Consider the following 22,962-nt stretch of genomic DNA (forward strand, 5'->3'; position numbering starts at 1 on the left):
AGACCCGGATATTAGAGTCTTACGTAGGTAGGACAACAGTTTACAAAATTTCCCAATCACGTTCAAAATAACATTAATAATGTAAACTAAACACAAGTGCTTGCAAGTGCACTGTAGAATAGTAGTAAGGAAACTATTGTTCCCCTATAGCTAACTAAAAAATACAAACATCAAGAACATGCATCGTAATAGCAATGCATTTAGCATGCAACTGCAAACGTTTGCCTAGCGTTCAAGAGACAGAAGAATAGAGGACAGCTTTCAAAAGTCAAGGTCGACATAGTCTGAATCTTCATAATCATTCTCATCACTGTAAATGTCAGTGACCTCATCATCATCTTCATCAAGAATATTCTGATCATCGTCATCATCATCATCGTCGTCGTCGTCGTCGTCATCATCATCATCATCTTCGTCATCATCATCGTCGTCGTCATCATCATCGTCGTCGTCATCATCTTCATTGTCTTGAACATTGTCTGAATTATTGAAACTGGTGTCACTGTGGTCAGAACTTCCTGAACCACTCTCACTTCCACTTGTCTCATTGTTATTTTCAATAGCATCACCAAAATGACCAAACAACCTACAGTTGCATTATATATTACCTTGACAGCATTAATTAACTTCATAGCACAGACATGTTTGATACAAAACTGTGATATAATTAATTAAAGTACCCATGTTACAAACAAACCTCTAAACTATCATATTGTTGTCTCACTGATTTAGAAAGGCATTGAAAATTCTACAGAATTGTTCCAGTACAAGCTGAAATAACAGTATATTGAATACAGTAGACCTTCACTTATCCGACCCTCGATTATCTGACGCCTTGATTATCCGACTGTGTTTGCAAAGTGGAAATGACATTACAAGCCCGTTTTGCAAAAGCACAGTGACAACATGCAGTGATGGCGACAAAAGATACAGAGGCTTCTAGAATTACTTTCAACCGTTTGGTGATTGTAGTTTGCATATATAGTATGTACATGTATTACATCTTCGTACAATCATTTTATCACTAGCCGTGACTAGCTATTGTACATGTTCTAGAGTTCATACCATGTACATACTGGGACTCAAAAAAGCAGACTGGAACTCCGAGGTACGCTTCAGTTATCCGTTCTATTCACTTATCCTGTCAAAGAAGGTCGAATAATCAAGGGTCTACTGTAGCATGCAATGCAAATGTTTAAGCACAACAGGCACCAAAACAAGCCATTGACTTCTCCAAAAAATGAGTTTTCACCAGCAACAGTTTACTTAGGACAGTACCAATCTGATAAAGCATACTAGAGTTCATTGTATAAAGCAGCAAACAACTTTGTATGAGAAAGTGATAGTCATTTCCACTTCTAGCACATTTTCTTTACACAAATTTTCTCGTATCTAAAGTGTTTGTGTCTTTTAGCATGCACAGAATGAACCCTCAGCCATAAGCAAGTGTTAGAACAAACCACTTAAAACTAACTCGCAGCACCCTTAATTAAAAAATAATTAACATTGCAAAGGCCCAATCCATCACAATCTACAGAGATGAAGCACGAGTCGCATGTATTTGTCAAACTGCAAGATTACACCCTTGCACATGACAGTCACACACATTCCAAAATAGCTTCCCAGACATTACAACATGTTTGCATGAAAATAAGTACGAAGTCTCTCCCCTATTCCACAATGACTAAAATAACCCAAAACAACACACCCCAAAGTTTAGCAGCCTGCAATAATCAGTAATGAATAATAGTTCTCAATTCCATATTATCCAAAATATCCTGTTTATAAGAAAACAAGTTAAAAATAGAACTTACGAGGTTGCAGAATCCTCTTCTCCGGTGTCCAGAATGAACCCACTCTTTGGCAATTCTCTTAGAGTTTCTCCGAGTTGATAGTGCTGGATAACAAGTACCATAATCATATAAATGTCTTATTGTTTTAGATACACAAACGACCTGTCTTGATCCTAACAACATTTTATCAATAATGACTTGAAGACGAGCCATTAACTGCTGGCCACTAGCAATATGCTGTTCTTGAATGGTACGTACAGCATGGCCAATGTCAGGCACTCGCAACACAATGTTCTCTAAACATATATAGTTTAACTCTGTATTTTAAATCAAAGCAGCTATAAAGACTTACCAAGCAGAGCTTGTAGTGCATTTGTGTCCCCTTCTAAAGCATCAGCAATAAAGCTCAGATAATCAACACGACCAGAACCTTTAGCATAGTATAAGTAAACACAAGAATAGGAGAGAACCTGACCAATAGAACTGTAGGTTAGTAAAACAGTTTCAATTACTATTAAATACGTATGTACAACATAAAAGTTGCACAATTTCATAAAACCTGAGTTTCATATCTCATTGCCACGTTTACTTCATTTGGCAGTACAATGTATCAATTATTAAAAAACACTAAACTTCAGGAATGTTTGTGCAATCAGTGCACTTTCATAAAAGTGATAGCAGTCACATCTCAATAAAGGTCTTCACACTCTTTACTTTGGAAAACAAACCCATGTGGCTGACATGTCTTTCATACCACGTACAAATGCACAAGCCTCTTTATTCTTATGGACTGTCTCAAACAGCTGTGAATTCATGCAATCAGGCTCTCTCTCACACAAAGTCTAATTGACAAAATTGAGCCATTTGTTCACGTCTTCATATGATCTAGACCATATCTATGTTTTAAATCTAGCAGCTAGGTAAGTAAAACAGTATGCACAAGACATAATGGCAAACTGGCAAACAAACAGACAGACAAAGGTAGCCCTGATGACCACAACAGGTATGGTGGTAACAAAGCGTGTGCACACACACACACACACACACACACACACACACACACACACACACACACACACACACACACACACACACACACACAAATAGACAAAAAATAAACAAATGTCACGCCCTCCACGTCATTCGTGAATGACGTCAACCTTAAAGTCAGTTGCGGAGATAGCTCCCATGCCTCTAGAGACAGGGCCTCCATGCGCTACGTGGAGGCTTAGGGCCAGCGCTACAATTCACTTAGAGCTTGGCCGGAGTCATCCAGAGGCACTGACAATGGCGCAGCTCTGGGACTGGACACCAAGGCCCAGAGTACCCGCCTGCTGCATGATGTTACTGCCAAGCCAGCGGTCATGTCCACCTCAGTCAGTGACCAGGTACTCACTTATACTCCTGAGTCGAGAGAAACAATTGTGTGTAAGTTTCTCGCTTAAAAAATTATGCCATAGCTCACCATCACTGTGACTTGACCCTGTAACCCTGCAAGGTCCCAACTGTCTTTCTTCTCCAAATGCAATCTCTAACCAATTGAGCTACCACACACACGCACGCATGCATGCACGCACGCATGCACACCCGTCCACCCGCATGCACGCCCACCCGCCCACCTGCACGCACGCACACACGCATGCATGTACACACACACACACACACACACACACACACACACACACACACACACACACACACACACACACACACACACACACACACACACACACACACACACGTCCTGTCCTGTTCAAAAGCTACCGTAAAACGGGTATGCTTGCCTCCAAGAGGCAACAAGTCCAATTAACTAATGAACATTGTGCTTGCTAGAATTCTAAATATCTGTGAACTGTCAATCATCTTTTTACTTCAGAACCATTTGAAACAATTTGAACATTGGATTGCACCCTATTGCTCCCTTATAGGCTTTCTTCTTTCTTCCATACACTTGTGTCTCACCTTATCTCTCTGTCTTCTAAAGGTCCTGGAGCACACCTCACTCATCACATTCCTGACTGCCACCGGAGCACATGTCTCCATTCTCTCTCCAACGTTCCAAACCACCACAACACAATGTACTCCAGCCGGTTCTCAACCTCACACACACACACACACACACACACACACACACACACACACACACACACACACACACACACACACACACACACACACACACACACACACACACACACAAGTCCTAAAATCCTAAATGTCAGGAGGTGCCTCTCAGAGGTCATGCCCCCCAAGCTGTTAAGCTGGGCCCTGTGAGCTACTCAGGGACCTCTGGGCCCTGTGCACTACTCAGGGACCTCTGAGCCCTGTGCGCTACTCAGAGACCTCTGGGGCTGCGCTAGCAAACTCCTGGAGCCGGGCCAGGCAATCACAGAAGCACCAACTTGTGAAGCCAACTGTGGTGTGAGCACCCAAAGTCTTACCAGGTACTCATTTATACTCCTGAGTTGAGAGAAGCAAATGTGTGTTAGTTTCTTGCTTAAGGAAATTATGCCATAGCTCGCCATCACTGTGACTTAAACTTGCGACCCTTCAAGGTCCCGGATGTAAACACTCCGTAAGATGACTCTCTAACCAACTGAGCTATCACACCACACACATGCACGCACGCACGCACGTGCACACACACACACACACACACACACACACACACACACACACACAGCAGCAGCAGCAGCAGCAGCAGACTAGCGTATGCATTCGCTGTGCATGTGCACTGAGGCATTAAGCACAGAGGAGAAAGCCTTCCTTTCTAATAAACTAATACCAATCATTTCAGAAAACAAAATTTCAGTTATGAGTCTTAAGAAACAAGACTTTGGCAAAGTTACTTAAGCATGTACGAAAATCAAACAGCATTGAAGCACTTCCAGTCTGTGGCTGTGTTCACACTGCTAGTTATAGCGTAGTTATGCAACTATAGTTATATTCGTAGTTTGGTAACTTCAGTATAGCTACCTAGGTGGTTGTTCACACTAGCGTGAACATGGATGCTACTCTAGCATCCGGAAGTAGAATGTAGACAACGGAAGTTCGTTACTCGCATTAGCATGTCTCATAAAATGCATCATTTCGACAGCAAACTTATGGGAGTTGCGACTAGACATCATCTAGAAGTCTCGCATAGCCACACCCTTCCCTGCTAGGCAAGACTAATCATCTAGGCCTACTACGCATGCGTAACTACTGTAACTACTGTAACTACGCTATAACTACGCAATAACCACGGCTAGTGTTCACACTGTAGTTTAGTTACTATACCTGGTTGGACAACTACACTATAACTAGCAGTGTGAACACGAACTGTGTGACCATGTGTGTGAATGGGTGGCCATGTCTGCTCGAAATCTGCCATGCTTCTGGTGTGGTCAAAATGACCCAATCACAAAGCAACATTTGCATTCGGTTGGTTCACATGCACCTTACAGGCAACCACAGACAATAGACAGATAGCCAATCGCAAACAGCCAATCGCAAACAGCCAATGTTCATAAGAGACTGTACGTTTCACAAAAAAAAGTCTACTTCATGTTTGTAAATCATAAAGTCTATTTGAAAATAAAAATACGATAAAACTGTTTGCAATGGCCAATGTGTAGCATTCAGACTCTTGCTATTTCATGACAACACATAATTTTAACAATGTTAGAGCATTTGTAGTCAGGTAAAACAACAGTCGTTTATACAGTTTTTAGGCAGATTTTACAAGTCACGCCTTAAAAGCAAAATGGCATCTAAATTTGTAACGCATCCTAACAAGTTGTGGTTCCTCAGAAGGCTCATAGCTATCAAAGTGAGTGTGGAAACAGAGTCAGTTACTAGCTGTTGTGAAAGTAACAACAGCAGCACATGTAACACATCATCCAATATGTTGATTAAGTACACATAGTCACCTTTCTTGCTCTTTGTAACAGCAAACAAGCATCCACTACAAAAGTGACGTACTGCACTGGTACAGACTCCATAATACTACTGACACGCATGGAAAGCCTCTCAGCAAATTGCTGTAAAACACATGAATAAAAACAATGCACAAACCTTGAAAACCAACTCACCCTTGATGTATGATGCCCTGTACACTGCTGATTAATATCAACAAATCGCTTGCCTGATTTTGCCATTTTGCTCACTTTGGCAGAGCAACGATAGTAGTCTGAATGAGTTGGCCGCCAAGGCTTCAAACAACGCCAACAAAAGTCATGTCCACATTTGCACGTCATACTGTACACAAAATTAAAGTCTGCCATTAGTTTTACTGTACACATGCTGAAATTAGACAACAAAGAGAAGCATACTGAAGACATCCTTCATTCTTCTCAATGGGTGCAGAGCAACGAGGACATTTCTTGGAAATCATCTTTGCCAGTTGCTTTGACTTAGCTTCTTCATTCATCCCTTCATAAAAACCACCATCATCAACCCACTGAGAAATCTGCTGGCAAGAAGCAGGATAATGAGCCTAGCAAACACAACAGAATCATGTCACATCTGCCAGCCACACATTACATGCACCACAACAACTTCAGTAAAAGTGCACGAGAAGCATGATGTCCAGCCACATTTGGAGCACGTTCCAACATCAGCAACACCACCATGTAGCAATATTTGATCACAACCTTGTGGATTTCGACACCATGTCAACTTGCCACTTCCTTCTACATAAGATCGAATTACAGCCCTTTGAAATTTCTCCAACTCCTCGCTGCCCTCTCCAAGAATTTGCTGAATAAAAGATGGATCAGGACGCGCCGTACAGTCAGGAAACGGACAAGTGCAAGAAAGTATCTGACTCAACTGAATTTGATAAGACAAATGCTGTTTCCAACAACTCTACATGCAAAGTTCAACTATTAGACTGCTTACCGATAATATCTTCATATTCCAATAACTAACCTTACAAATGCGATGATCACATGCTAATGACAACCACTGCCCTTCAATCATTTCTCCATCACAAACAGGGCAAGATGAACAAGCCACTGTAGAACAAAGTCGCTTGTCTACTTCCAACCCGGCTTCAATCAATATAGTATTTCCTTCACTAAGAAACCTCTAACACACAAAACATAAAGAATTGACTAAATTTGTATCACCTGCCTCTTGCACACATGCACTTGTAATTGATACTCTTCAAACACAGCAACAAAAACTCATAATTTATACGCATACGATTTGGAAAATAACGTCAAACATCAGACACTTTCCTACCAAAATGTACACTTGTCTGGCTGTAATTACCATTTTGAAGAAACACAGTGTCTACCAATCTACAGCATTTACATTTTATATAATTCTATTAAAAGACATTTCCCAAAAAGTAGCAAGACAATTAGAATTCATTGTCCCAAAACTGAAAAAAGACTTCCATTGCCATACACCTTGAGTATATCACGTTCCTTGGTGTTGAAAGCAACCAGACTGTGTGTAGTTTGGTGCAAGACACTTGTATCTTCCTGCATATGCACATGAGCTTTGGTATATTGTCATCCCTGTTTTTCTGTATTAAGAAAATGTTATCCTTGCTAACAATCAGTAGCATGTTGCATCTCTAATCAGAATTTCTCAACGTATACCTAACCATCAAATCTAACATATTGCAAAGGTATGTTGCTGCTATGTATACTATGAAATAATTGTTTTTGGATAATGCTGGACACCTCAACCACAAGATGACCATTCCAAGCTTCACATTCCCCAATTTGAACCTATTGCCTATGAAACCACTACATTTACCACATTGTCCACATCATTTTCACTGAAAAAGTAATGACACCACCTTCCATCAATCTGTGTCATGTTTAACAAATACACAATGTCCAGCTTCAAACCTAGCCTAGCCTGATCATAGACAATTCCTGATCATGCTGAGTGCTACGCAGCTCATTAAAAGTGACGTTTGTCTAGTCAACTATAGAGCAATGTCACTGAACTCACTGCTCCATCAAGCCCTACTAGCACAACCTGCAAATGCTGACTTCGAGTGAGTAACTATAAACAAGGTCAGTTGTAAGGTTATGTGCTTCTGTATCAAGTTTAAAAATATGTAACAGAAAAATGTAGCCAAACATGAGAGGTCATACATTACGTCCCATAACGTTTCAAACCTTATTTCCCACCCTGCATGGACATACAAGGCAAGTGCAAAACCATTACTATAAAGAGAAAGTAGTAATTACATGTATTGTAGCATCTTCATTCCATTTGCAGTGGCATAGTAAATGCTGAACACGAAGTAGATTAAGTTTGAGAACCTATCCCAGGATACAATGTGCACTCAAATAACAACAAAAACAACAACATATGCTCACTTGAGCTACTCTGTTACACATCACTGTAAGCTCATCTTTCACTTCATCAATACTAAGAGAAGCTGATGCATGGGGCAGACTGATAGGTGAAGGATCATGTGCATATACATCACAAGAATACATGCGAATGAATGCAGGACTCTTTTTGCTTGCGCGACCTCGAGACATGCCAGGAGAACCTACAACAAAACGCAACAATTTCCAACTCGTCAACTTCTGTGATCTATTTACACCATACAACATCACTTCTAACTAATGAACATCCCCAAAAATAATCGTATATTTGTCATATACACAACAGTACATGTAGCCTTGACAAACTAAGGCATTGCTGCTGCACACTGCCAAAGCAAAGCTTCACATACTGTAAAGATCTATTCTAAGAGCGATACACTGAAAGATTCGTCTACCATGCATCAATTGCACACACTAGTCAATGTTCACGTAACATATTGTGAGCGAGGGTATTCTGTCTTTGTCTATCGTGTAACAATGGCTGCATAGCAATAATTTCTGTCAAACTAATGTATGAAAACTCAGTAAACAGACTTTGCTCTACTTTTAACTTTTTCCTTCCCATTGCTTTTGTCAAGCCTCAGCCTCCTCTTCTCCTTAGTTGCATACAGGACCGAAATCAAAAGTCACCTCACTCTTCTAACTAGAAATTTTAATAAAAGTCAATTCCTCAAAAGAGGACTTTGATTCAGTTTTTAGCAGTATGTGTTGCTGAGTGAAATGCATTTGTCTGGTATCGTCGTTATGTTGATTCATCTCCCAATTCATCCATAAATCCATATGATGATAGCTAACGTACATACGTATACGCTAGGTCATCATTGCGGGCAATTCCTAATGACAATTTGGGTCTCTCCATGTCTGTGGCGTTAGGCTACTGGCTGGGCATTCCTGTGTTTCCATCCAGTTTTGGTGGTATGAGATGTGCTTGTGGTCAAATCCTCGATAGGTTTGGTGGCCATTTACTAGGATGTAGACATAACAATCTGAGTATCCGACAACATAATGCTTTGTCTGAACTGTTTTTCATGCTCTCCAGACTGACAATTCTAACTGTAGAAGAGAACAACGTAGCAGAAGTGACAGTTTTGCAAGGCCAGGTGATGTTTTTCACCCTGACTTTGATCAAGGACACCCTACATACTTCGGAATTTTCAGTTAGAAACTCTCTACAGCCATTGTATATTGTTCAAGCTGCTCAGCATGCTGGCGCTGCAGTGGAGGCAGGAGAGTAACAGAACAACAATCATCATGAAAAGCCAAGTAACAGCAACTGGCAGTGTGTTCCACCTTTTGGTGAGTGAGTCCTTGGGTTTGTGGACACTACATAGCCTGTGCATCATAATTAATGATCATTACAAGACAAGTTTCCTTTAATTAAAGTAAATATCACAGTCAGTAAAGCTGTTCGAAATCTTCACAAAACGATTATCGGTTGAACTATGGTCATATAATGCTAAACCGTTACTGTAGACAGCAAGCACTAGACAACAAAGGCAACATTTTCTTTGCATGTAATTGTTACCCACAGTTGTGGGTACATAAAATAGAATAAATGGTTATAATAGTTATAACATATTTTGCTATAGTGTGTGTGTGTGTGTGTGTGTGTGTGTGTGTGTGTGTGTGTGTGTGTGTGTGTGTGTGTGTGTGTGTGTGTGTGTGTGTGTTATGTGTAAGCGTGAATATAGACAAACTGTGGACTTCTAGTTTTCCGAGTAATTTGAGAGTTAGGGTTAGGTATGCATGGTTTGTATTGGCAATCCATGGATTGTCCAAATCTGCGGTTTACGCACAACATATATATATATATATATATATATATATATATATATATATATATTGCAACCTTCAATTGACATGACAAGAGAGAGGCTCATTTCGCTCATCAATAAATAGCATCAGTTCTTGTAAGATAGATTAAATTTAAAAACATAAAGTAAAACCCATAGCACAAAAGTTCATATGAATACTACAGTAGTGTTAGACTTCTGAATGGCAACTCTTCACCAACTGTAACACTACTATTCAATAAATACTGTGCCAATGAAGAAAGTAATACCAAAAAGAAATCTTCATTGCCTATAGAGTACTAACGACAATACTGTAACATAAATCAGAAAAGAGATGCCAGCAAACAAACTTCTCAAATACAGAACAGAAATTAGTATCAACTCCTTGCTGCCTAACAACAAGAAACTTACTGCTGCAACAGCATACCTGGCACTGGCTTTGTATCAATGCTTTTTTGTTTTGAAACACGCTTTCCAGATGTTTTCTTCTTCTTTTCTTCACCAGCTGCTTCAGGCAGAACTGCTGCTTCAGGCAGAACTGCTGCTTCTATACCTGCTTTGCTTGTACCATCTGTAGTAACTACTTCATAGTCAGCATCCTAGCAAAAACAAGTCTCAGTTTGACCCACTCAACTGCACTTTTTAACTACGAAATACTTACCTCAGCAACTTCCTCACTCCCCTGTCCTTGTAATGAATTATCTGGGACATAATGCAGCACATTTGAGCTCTCCTCGTCTCTCTTTAAATATCCATTGCTCGTTAACCGTCCAATTGCCAAACAAACATCTTGGTAGTGACACTCAAATGAACCAAAAGGTTTGTGACCTTCAAATTGGCCTTCCTGGCAACCTTTCATCACCTGTACCAATAGGTATTCTCTCAGATGCACAACAACACCAACAGGGTTGTCCCCGGCATACAAAAGAAACGGCGCTCCGCCATGCTTTGGCTTCCACTTGGTACAGGCCACCATGCTTTGCAGCATGAGTAGGCAGTGATTAGCTGGACTTGTATTTGTATATAAAAAAGTGGGAAGTTATTTGAGGCTAACAAGTAGTTCCTGGGATGCTTGGTTTGAAGATAAGCCCAATTAGGACAATGAATGCCATAAGGTATGAACATAATAATTGTAATATAAGTACTCAAAAATCAACAGTGGTTGTCAGCACCGTCCACTATCTAGGCCAGTATATGATGGTAACAAACGCATTGTGTAGATATCTGGCCCTTCCTATCCTAAAATTGAGGTCTGGAAATTTTCCACTGGCTATAATATAGCTATGGTGTCTAAACCACTTTGTTCCTTTTGTGCCTGAGCATTCCATGAAACAGTTTGTGGCATGTGAGGAGTAAGTAAACCTGCATCAAAGCTTCCGTGGGACGTCATCACTCAAAAATTGAAATGGGTGTAGCCAAAATTTCGGGTGGACGTGGTTACAACAATTTCCGCCTATACTTACAAAAAATCTTGGGGACACCCCTGACCAACCACATCATACTTGCCTGCAATGCAATAGCATCTGTTGTCATAGACTTCTCTTTCTTCAGCAGTCTTACTATAGCAGTATCAACTATCGCTTTTCTTCTCTCAAACACATGAGCAAGATTCCGTCTCCCCACTGAGTCTTCTCCTGATGCACCAACTAAATGTACAGTACGAATTCGAACAGTATTTACTCCACTCTGCACACACAAGCAAATAGAATTAGCTGGTTAACACACACAGAATAGGTAAAGTGCAACTTTCACAGAGTTGACAAAGTCTTCATTGACCATAAAGGTGTCGCCGTCTGAGTACGAAGTCTCTTCACCTTCAGAGTCCGTACCACTTCCACCTGTTGCATCACGATGTTGCAGCAGTACTCTCTGCCTGTTGGCAGTTAGAGAAACCAAACTAGTTCTCATTTCATCTTCACTCAATCCTGTCAATTCTTTTAGCATAGAAAAAGTTATTCTCTGCATGCATCAAACACAATGCATAGTTCAAAACACATGTTATTAAAGCGTTAACAAATATAGACCTTGTGAGAGTTAAACACATTCAGTATTATCATATGCGGAGTTCCAGTAATAAGTTGCAAGTGACAAAAACTAATGACTGCCCAACCATAAAGACTCCAGTCTAGTTTACGGACTCTTTCATACTGGCAAAGGCTGGAACGACTCTCTGAAACAAGTTAATTAAATGATACATACATTTGCAATGTCTCCCACCAGTCAGCTCCAATCACAATCTTACGTCGAACAAAAAATCGCTTGTAGTCTTCACAAAACTGAGCCAATGTATCCGGCAAAGCAGACGGCTGAAGAAGCATTCTGCTCTTAAGAGACCAGTGACAAGGAGTGAGAGTGTGAACTGTCAGATTTTTACATCGATAAATAGTTAGTTTTCGTGAAAGTACTTTCACTTCATTCTAATAATTATTGAAACATCAAAATTAAAATTAGTACAACTAACTAACAAATACAAAACCTGAAAGTCCATTGATTGTGCGAGTGAAACATCCAAAAGTTCCATTTGATGATCTACAAACCAGTTCATCAGATTTGCACTTTCTGCCATATCTTCCAACATCTTTCTACAAACCCAATAATTTTTGGTACATCAGCATGTGAAATATGCACACTTGTATGTACAACGTCATATATGGTAGTGAGTCTCTTAAAATTGTTGCTACATTAAACCCTGCCTGAATATAAGCACTTCAGCAGTTCTAAATCATTTCTTCAACATATACAAAAAGTCTGCATACAAACCATGCAAACAATAAAGGTCTATTATTAGTACAATTCAAATTTCAAATGTGTTACTTTACATTCCTCGTAGGCAGTAACATTTGTAGGCACTCAAATCTCTTTGACCAGAATCCTTGATATTAAATTTCAGCATGTAGATGGACACTGTAGTCAAAATTACATGTCAGCAGTCCTTGAGGTTGGCAAACTCCTCGGGAGTTTATTAGGCTGGCTATGTGACTGACTTCACAAATAAATTCAGTAAGACAAATACAACAAAGTTGCCGGTTTATCTAAGCCACATTTAATTAAATGTAATTTAACTTGAGCTTTGTTTCATAGCTCAACTGCCACCACATACCAACTACTGATATTTGCACAACAAGACAAAGTAAATGAAAAATTTAAACAGTAACCTCGTGCATTAAAACTAATTGCAATTGATACCGTAATTAACCAATGTGTTTATGCCTACTAAACAATTAAAGGATCAGGTGTTGCTGTAACATAACCACACCAAAAGCCTTCCCTGAATCAATATTACAGGCAATCAGCATTAGCAAAACAACCCCTTGCCCCATTTGACCAATCAAGTGTTGAGGCCCCATGCTGTTTGAGATAAGAATTCCCTAAACGTTTTGCCATTGCTAAATATACAACAAATAGAATATCACTCCTCACAAAACCTGTAAAATAAATGCAGCTACCCACAACTTGGCTGTGTATGGGAAGATGACAATTGCTATGTGGGCTATCTCTACATCTTTGACAGAAAGAGATGACCATAAACAACCTATTCAGCAAACTGCTAACCAGCATTGCAGCAAGGTTGTCTACTGACCTTGAAAGTACTGCCTTTTAGTTTTTAGTGTCCAATTTTTCTCAACATGATATCCTTAGCTTCTAGAAACTAAGATGATGACTTTGGCTACAGCTATTAGATAATTATGAGATCATTCTAGATGTTCCCACAACTTGAAGGTATCAAACCATACAAGCCCCATGAAGCCTACAATTCCTTGGCAGCACTATGTGGTATCAGTAACCTCCTACAACATTGCCAAGCTTGTTGTGGCAACACTGCATATACATTGTAGCAACATAGTTGATAGTCATGTACCAACCATTACACAACTGTCTTCATACTACCAGCACACAAATCACATAGCACCATTGGTTGTAAAAATATGACAATACATATGCACACAGCCACTTACTTTGGCCATTTATGTCTAAAACAGGCATCATATTCATGGGCTGCCTTTCTTTCAAGATCAATAGAAACAGAACGACCACGTAGCAATCGACGGCATAGATGTCTCCTGTGATGCATGACAGATAGCATACCCACTTCCAAACAAGTGCCAAAGCAAACTACCTGTAGAAGTGTTCAAACACATGTGCTAAATCCAGTCCTCTAAGACAGTAAAGAGGTTGAGCTAGCTCTCTGAGCTGTCTATCTCTTTCTCCTTCACCCACATGTTGGATACGACCACTATCCTTCCCTGCCACATCTAGCAAAGAGTCAATAGCCAGAACTACAGTCTCACACACCTCAACACCTGACACTTCACTCAGAGATTTAAATGCACCAGCTAACCCCTCATTCAGAGCAACAGAAAATCGACTATGGCCACCAAACAGTTCCTTCATTGTCTGTACAAGCTGCTGATAAATCTTGCAAAGAGAATGTGTAAAGTCAAGAGGACTCATACGATGAGATGAATGACTTGCAAGAAAGACTTCCAAACGTTGACGAACCAGTGAGCGCCAACAATCACTCATTAAGTCCAAGCCCCCACCAGAAAAAGATTGGCCATCATCTGTTTCATCTACAGGCTTATGGTCACAATCAACTAAAAGCCGGCACATTCGTCGGGTACGAGACAACTCCATAAGTTGGGATGGCTCCATCAACAAATCACTTTCTTCTTCAAAATCAGCATAACGAAAATGTTGTTCTCCAACATATGACACATACTGACTGATCAGATGTGAAATACTGCCAGAATTAGACTCATCTAAACAAAGCAAAAGCTCCAATTGATATCAAACATCACTAGCTAATAGTCCGACAAAACAGATAACAACACAACTCTACAGTGTGCTACTGATTTGATTACTTGTTGCAGTCACTGTAGTCAGTAATGGAGTAACCAAAGCAGCTCTGCATGCATTTCCTAGTGCAATTCTTGATTCTTGAGTTGGCAGGAATTGATCCGCAAACTCTTGTTCATGCCACACAGCACTACTGAACCTACAAAAGATATCAACAATATGTCAACAGCAAACCAAGTCTTAAAACTCCAACTAGACAGTTATCTTGAGTTGACATTATGTACTTAATACAGTACGTGTACTGACAAAACACTATTTCTGGTTAATTAGTTGATAGAAAAGCAAGTGTCTGGCTACAAAAGGCAATCACTAAACGATCATCCATTCCTCGGTACCCATCAGCAGTACTCAATAGTTGTTAGTTAGCTCTGGATATTGTCGTGACAAGTGCCACCAGCAAGACCCTGCCACAACCGCCTTATATTGAGAATTGACAACACCATTACTGCTTATAAACCACCTGACAAAAAGTCTCATTGACAACCTCTATGGGCAACAACCAGAGCATTATTCACGTCTTCAATTGTCCTTCCATTTTTGCATTTAATAAATACTAATAATACATTATTCTTCAAAAACTTTCACCTTCGACGATTCACAATATAACTACAAATTATTAATATCTGAAATACACTGACTCTTAAACTTTACACCTTCACCTCTGCAATATATTTCACAAAATACAACATCAACATCTCAGAAAGTAAATACAGCATACACCAACCTCCACCAAGCAAGCCTTAATTAAAATAACAACAATTTTGTATAAGAGATTGACTAATTTAACAAATGATAACAATTCTGAAATCACAACTAAAAGTTCATAAAGGTTTCTTTCCTACAGACAGATTACCCCAGACAAAACTCCAATAGTAACACTATGTTACTGCGTGCTATTCAATGCAACTCTTAGACAAACATGTCTGCATTAAACAGACAAAGACTAAAGTTATCACTCAAGTGTGTTGTACCGTTCTTGTCTGTTACGAAGTGTGTGCTTGCACCCTTTTGAGAACACATACACCTCTCATTTCGTGTACCAGAAATATTTCAAAAGTTTACTCATTCATTTACATAACATCTAACTTACTATAAAACAGACAAATTGACATCCCTTCAAGTTCTTATTAGTCAAAACTCTAACCTGTCAAATAAGTCAAGAGCACTAATATTTTGACTTCCCCATGTCCTTGTTTGTATATGATAGTAAAGAAGACTTCGTGCTGTAAATGAATCACTAAACAAAGGCCAGTAAGAAGCACGCGGCCCTTCACACTGAATGCCCCGAATTCTTGTGTCAATACCTCCCTAAATATATGATGTCATAATAGGCACAAACAACAGGAGTTATAAACTCACCTGATGGCAGCGTTTAACTTTAATCTGAATCACAGAAAAATGTTTCTTCGCATTCTCCAACAAAGTAACAGCATGAGCAGAAGATGAAATGTTATGCTATACACAATATCATCAGTAATATCAATCATAATTCTGCAAAGACTACGTAACCTCTTTAAGTTCAACCAGAGAATCACTAGTTGATCCACCATACACAACAACTTTTTGTGGCATATAACTAGAGTCAGTAGGATTCAGTAGCATTGTCAGTTTTCTATTAAATTATGACATCATACAATCGTTAACTATGTGACAGTGTCTGATGTACCTGACTACAACTCCCTTCAGCATATGCAATCGAATCCAATGACTGCCTGAACTACCACTGCTTTCCCAGTAAGAATGTTTGTCTCCATCAGTAAGGCGACTCTTCCGATAGTTATTGGAAGACACTTCAATCTTGTCCCAACACTGGCCATCAGATGGAGTGACCAAGTCTGAGTCAATGCAAAGCTGTCTGATGAGCTGTATAAGAAAGGTAATAACTATATATAACAATATTCTTACTCCAGCACTAACTTGTTCAACATGCAACATATTGAGTTGAGTTTGACTCCTTCTTGCTTCATCTATTCTTGACAAGCACAGTTGAATGGTTCCTCCCAATACGGACTGCAAAATGCGTTCATGGAGAGCAATTCGTTCATCAAGTCCTTCCATTCGAGACAGCAGCTGCCTGGCAACATCTTGCACCTTTAACAATAAATATGTTTTTCACTACATGTTCAGCATGTACACACACACCTAAAAATGTTTAAAACCTTTTTGATTGAATGTTTGTCAATTGTTGTTGTTATTATGGCTTTAGCATTGTTAGCTGCCATAACAATAGCATTGTCCACATCACGAGTCATTAATTCCAAAAGCTGACATCCAATTTCTCCAACCTAAAAACAAACACTACTGTACCATAATGACATCAAACAATACACATACATGTTACTAACTGTTTGATCACTAGAATGAGACTGCATGGATGCCAGTAACAAACTAATTCCACCATCAGTAGCGAGAGCACAAACTTGTTCTTCACATAGCTCACTAAAAGACTTAATTACCCTACAGTCAACACAATTCAATTATAACATAGAATGTAAATATCTCCCTACATCAACAAACAGATTCTGAAATATTATCACAATTGTCTTGTTACAGCCTCATATTCAGTATACTCTTCATCATACCAACCACCACCAATCACTCAAGCAAAATCCAATCAAACATAGAAAAACATAAAACGTAGTTTACACAATGTTACATGTACATCCTAATTAACTTACACTTCACTTATTACTACATGACGAAAATCTAAGATATCAAAACTCTTGTGTTTATTAGAATTTATAAGCGAAACATGTTTGACTGCTCCATAACCTAAAATGCCTCCCTAAATTAGAGCAATAAATGACTTGTTTACAATAATTGTAGAGAAACAACTCTGCCAACAATAACTGCATTTCTTGTGAAAAGAAGATGTACTAATCTAGACTCTTAGCAAGGTTAGATACAAGCAACAAAACAATCAGTTCATGCCAATTGCATGGTTCGGAAATAGGTCGGGTATTCTCTTGAAACAAAACAAATTCACTAATTGGTTCCTAGCATAAAATATAACAAACAAACAAACAACTAATTAGTGCCATCCTGTAATTAGAAAGTGCCTACTAGTAACTACATGTTAGAAAGTAACATTTCAGACACAAAGACTGACTGGAATCCTTTCTTGACAATAGCTTCTGTTTCCTTCTGCTTGTCAAGTGCCTGTACAAGTGCTTTCAGTAAACCCTTTTCAACAAACATTTTCCGAGCACAGCCTTGAGGGTCGTTTCCTTCTAATGTCAACTCCGTGAGAACATTGCACACCAATAAAACCGCATCAGATTTGTCAGCAAATGTGGAAAGTGTAGAAAGTATATTTGACAGTAGAGCTAAATGCAGTTCCTCTTTGGCAGGAGAATAGATACTGTCTTTTAGTACCATAGGATTCTGATCAACAGAAGCTCTTGAAAGATGAGCAAGAATCTAAGAAACCAAGTCCAAACGTTCATCATTGCCTACAGTTTTGCACAGAATACAACATATAAAACAATCCAACATAGCCTTGCCTGCAGTCCTAACTGTTGAATATTCCGATCTTCTCTGTACCTTTTAAGACTAGCCATAACCACATCAGTAGTCCCGTATGTCACAAGACAAGAGAGAAGGCACGATGGTTGACTTGATGATGGAGAAGTCAAAACATTAAGGCATGCCAGACCTGTTTCAATAGCACTGTAGAAAGTAACAGTATAAATATAACAGAAACTACAAAGAACTCAAGTTACCATTCCTCACCTCTTCAGTTGCTGCTGATTGACCTGAACAGTTTGTGAAACTACAAGTCTGAGAGCCGATAGAAGAGTTGCTAGCCCACCATAGAAACCAACTGGATCAGCAATTGTTGCAACAACTTCTTGTAGCACACTGAAAGTCTCAGATGACTTGTAATCCATATCTACCATCATAAAGGTTATAATTTGATACACGTTCATCTTGCAGCATTTCTTAATATTAAACCATAAGTCTGAGTGTGTGTACCTAACTCCACTAGACTAAAGTAGCACATCTTAACAATAATGAAATTGAAGCAATATACAACTTAACTGCCTGCATTATCATCTTCCTCCAATACCTGGTTTTGTTTGTGCACCTAGCAAAGCCTTCAAAGCCTCCATCCCCACTGTCTGCATTTTCAATGACTTCTTTTGCGTGTGCATAGCCAGCAAGACTGTTTTGATAGCTCCATTTGTAGCAGCATTGATCCGAACCTCTTCCCCTTTGTTCCCAAATGTCTTAAGGACTTGACATGCCGACTCACAAACCTATGTCATCAGCACCAATCAAGCTTCTACAGTATGATACTACCAACTACAGATGATACATCTCACATACAAGATCTCACCTGTCGAACACTTCTCATATTTGTCATTACACCAACAACAGATTCCAACACACTGTCTCCTTCACTTGAAGTAACCTGAGTCTTGTTGCTGTTTTCAACCCATGACTGTATGCTATCCAAGACTTTGCATAGTACAGAAGGCCGACTAGCATAGAGATCTGCAAAAATATCTACATGTCAAAATCTACATTTCCTTTTTGATATGATCTCAGAAAGGAATATAATAATCGGTCATCGGTCATTGACCGACCAACTGGTATTCATGACCGACCACAATTTTGCTTTGATTAGACATACCTACATGTTTGGTCGAGGCGTAATAGTTATTGCATGGATGGTAGGAAATCAATGAGCAACCAAAAGGTAAAGAAAACTGACGGAAGTAGCAGGCAAAATCTAATTAGAGTTGATGATCCTCAGATGTGTGAGTGCAAAATGACAATACTGTAATACTGTAACAGTTTATGTTTTGATAGCAAATAAATACAGTAGTGAATATGATGCAACAAATAAATTGAACTAAATGTTGATGTCAATAATTACAAGAAAGAATTGTGAAATCAAATAAGAATGAATACCTAAAATATAAAATGCCAGGTCAACAGACAATCCCTTTTACTAGAGCACGATGCCGACCAAAACTTTGCCTTATATTCCATTCTGGATCTTACAGTAGTAAATACCAAACTTGAACGCATATTCTTTCACTAATTCTCATAACAGAAAAATGGTAACATCGCTCAACCAAACAAATTCACAAACACTGAGACACAACATTAGGCACTCAACTTAGTTGGATTAGAACTGAAATGATCACAACAAATGTACATTCTGCTTTCTAAAGTAACGCTACAAAGTATTGCATATGTTACCTTTCACATTTAACAATAATTGTTATTCCTGCTGCAAAAATTATATCCTTAAAAGTAATGCAACACTACATCTACTTTAGTGCTTCATTAATTCTTGTCCATCCATACAAGCACAGTAACAAATCCACAAAGTTACAAATTTCATATTTTTGCTTAGATAAACTGAGAGTTAGAGGATCTATCAAGTGAGAATATAATCAACAGGATGTGCTAACCCTTCCTTGTCCCATATTGTTGATTCTGTCTGTTAGCCAGTTAAGACGATAGTTAGCATGACTCAATGTTGGATTAACTACACTAAGCTGTTTACTTAATAAACCTTGATAATTGCAGCTAAAGAATATCTATTTAGGCAGAATTCCACGTTAAAACTGGTAGTCCAGTTTATTGTCCTCAGTTCTAGACTATCAGTTCATTTCTGTACAAGTAAGATGCCCAAGCAAAATACCTCATACATAACAGATATGCAAGTAGCACTTACCAAAGGCATCTCTCAACTCTTTCACTTTTGACTCATCTTCAATTGCACTCAGCTTCTCAATAATTTCATTGTCCCCATCATCAGCTACAATATCTTCTACTTCTTCAACTTGGACATTTTCATCTAATAAACTTGACTGCTTGTCCTCTTCATCTTCCTTCTTCTTCTTGTCTTGTTCTAACACATCTTGTTCCTTCCTTTGTTCCAACTGCAGCTGAGATGGTAGCAAATAGCCAGATGGTAAGGTACGTACTTCAGTTAACAGCATCTCTGCCTGTTCAGATGAAATACTCACTGAAATGACATCATCTAGTCCCTGATAGCTCTACAGCAAATATCCAGTTACAGATACAAACAAATTTTTCAAATATTAAAAATCACCTCAAAAAAGCCAGTAATTTCTTTTATTCTGCTACAAACATACTGTTGATCTGCCACAGCAAGCCTTTTAAAAACAGCCAACATCTCCCACCACTTAGCACGAGATATGCTGTTTCCATTGCTACGTGCAGAAGACATTTTACTGACCATAAAGCCATATGGTAGTCGACTTGCCTTTAAAGCAGTCACTATAAATCAATAAAAAGACAGAAACATGCCAGAAACATAAAAAAGCAAACCATAACGTCAATTGACATCTCAAAACAAATCACCAACCTGGTTCATCACCTTCATGACCTTTAGTCTCATTGTGGGGGTCAATAATCTCTACTAGTTCCCACTGAACCCAGTATGTACTGCCATAAGTTTCCCATCGAAACTGAGCAGGCGGAGTACCATCATTAGATCGCTTGAATTCACCAACATCTCCAGCTGACAGTGATTCATAATCTTCAAGTAAAACTGCCCGCATGGCTGGTTCCAATGTGGCCTTCACATACTCACCGTATGCTTCTCGAGAAGTAAAATCCCGACGTTTCTTGTACTTTTGAGATACTTTCATATTCATGTCAGCTACTACAGATGGAGCAAATATTGATCCCAAAATAATGGGTTGCTTGCTAGCAACTTGCTCTTCATCAGAAGTGTCTGTTTTGTTCCAACCCATTGCCTCAGATAAATCTATTATCAGTTGTGATGTCGCACATGTTAGTTCAAACTGCAATTTCAAGGCCTGGCCAGAATGAGTATCATCAGATGATGATATAGATTCCAGCTGCTCTATTTCATCCAACAGCGAGGTAACACGAAGATATTTCTTCATGAGAGAAAACAATGCACGACCAGACACCTAAATATATTAAAGTCATTGTATGTAATAAAAAATATCACATCATTCTGCAGCTACAGAATGAACCGATACCTGTGGCAGACTGATGTTGTCAAATGAAAATCCATGTTCCTCTTTTGAAGTTGTTTCAGCAAACAGTTCCATTAGCGTTGTTCTGTTCTCTGCATCAGCAGGAGAGTCATTGTCAGAGCGTGTCAATGACAAGAGAACATAAGCACGACTACCTACATTACAAAATAAAAAGCAATAATCAACACTTATCGGTGTCACTGCAGAACGCTATTACAAGACCTGTTTACCAGAGTCATGAGAAGCAAGAGCTTTCAGCATGTGACCAGCACTCTGTCTTACGTTGACTACCTTTGACCATACTAGATCTAGCAGCAAATCTAAAGCTCCACTTTCTCTAAAAGCAGATGCAAGCGTTCCGTTTCGAGCATAAGCACTCAGTACATGTATTGTATTAGCAAGAAGGCTGGCTGCAGAAGGTCCCTTGTTCATCTGACGTCTTGCCCTCTTGACTAGTTGAGAGACATCTTGCTGCATGTCTTTCAGTTCCTCCTCATCTACAATTTCTACGTTGTTTTCGACCTCTTCCGTTTCCTTTTCCTTGTCCTTGTCGCTAGTCTGCGGTTGATCAGCTTTCTCTTGTCGAAGAAGATGAGGACAGCAGGCCACTACCTCTTCTCTTGTCATCCACTTGAGATAGTGCCTTCCTGCGTCGCAAGTCTGTTCCGATTCTCCTTTTTGATCATCTCCTCGTACTTGTTTCCATCTCACCAACACTTGACTCTCTCCTACGCATACCCTCTGACGAAGCAACTCGTCCGGTATTACGTAAGCACCATCCTTTAATGCTATAGTCAAAGTGCCCTCTGGAACCAAAGTTCCTTCAGGACTGACCAAAACCCACAACTTAAAAGAGGCGTGGTTCGTTACAAACAACGAATACTTACTGAAATTTGGATGCCGACTGCGAATTAGGAAGACTATCCAACAGTTTCTTAACTTTTCCACGTACCATATCGCTCAGACCTAACTGCAAAGCAGCTCAAGATCCTACAATACCGCCCAAACCGACATCGTGCCCATCAAGACCCGTATAAGATACGCTCGGTGTACCCAGGCCCTCATGCGCGGATCGACGGAGCCTGAAAATTAGTATAGTAGTCTAGTAGTCTGTAACCGTCTAGGGTATGGGAGCATAGATTCATTCCGACAACGACACACACACACACACACACACACACACACA

The 22,962-nt window shown here is 39.4% G+C and overlaps 1 protein-coding gene across 1 annotated transcript; it reads right to left on the reverse strand.

Moving 5' to 3' along the window:
- Nucleotides 1–34: 34 nt before the first annotated feature.
- On the reverse strand, nt 35–22,791 carry LOC134179294 (cullin-7-like). Its single transcript, XM_062646157.1, has 39 exons — nt 22,664–22,791; nt 22,007–22,605; nt 21,780–21,931; nt 21,134–21,707; nt 20,858–21,045; nt 20,477–20,801; nt 19,124–19,281; nt 18,854–19,043; nt 18,517–18,676; nt 18,288–18,453; nt 17,894–18,204; nt 17,130–17,241; nt 16,944–17,069; nt 16,702–16,875; nt 16,451–16,647; nt 16,294–16,396; nt 16,144–16,239; nt 15,929–16,092; nt 14,790–14,923; nt 14,045–14,687; nt 13,884–13,988; nt 12,404–12,509; nt 12,170–12,344; nt 11,952–12,097; nt 11,674–11,886; nt 11,434–11,613; nt 10,589–10,789; nt 10,355–10,526; nt 8,120–8,298; nt 7,988–8,062; nt 6,705–6,863; nt 6,333–6,641; nt 6,107–6,270; nt 5,867–6,032; nt 5,705–5,815; nt 2,146–2,263; nt 1,956–2,089; nt 1,815–1,897; nt 35–586 (listed from the first exon to the last, which is right to left on the reverse strand). The coding sequence occupies exons 1-39, from the start codon at nt 22,729–22,731 to the stop codon at nt 262–264; spliced, it is 7,761 nt and encodes a 2,586-aa protein (XP_062502141.1). The 5' UTR covers nt 22,732–22,791; the 3' UTR covers nt 35–261.
- Between the last annotated feature and the right edge of the window lie 171 nt (nt 22,792–22,962).

Source organism: Corticium candelabrum, chromosome 5, assembly GCF_963422355.1.
Source record: "Corticium candelabrum chromosome 5, ooCorCand1.1, whole genome shotgun sequence".
NCBI classification, from domain to species: Eukaryota; Metazoa; Porifera; class Homoscleromorpha; order Homosclerophorida; family Plakinidae; genus Corticium; species Corticium candelabrum.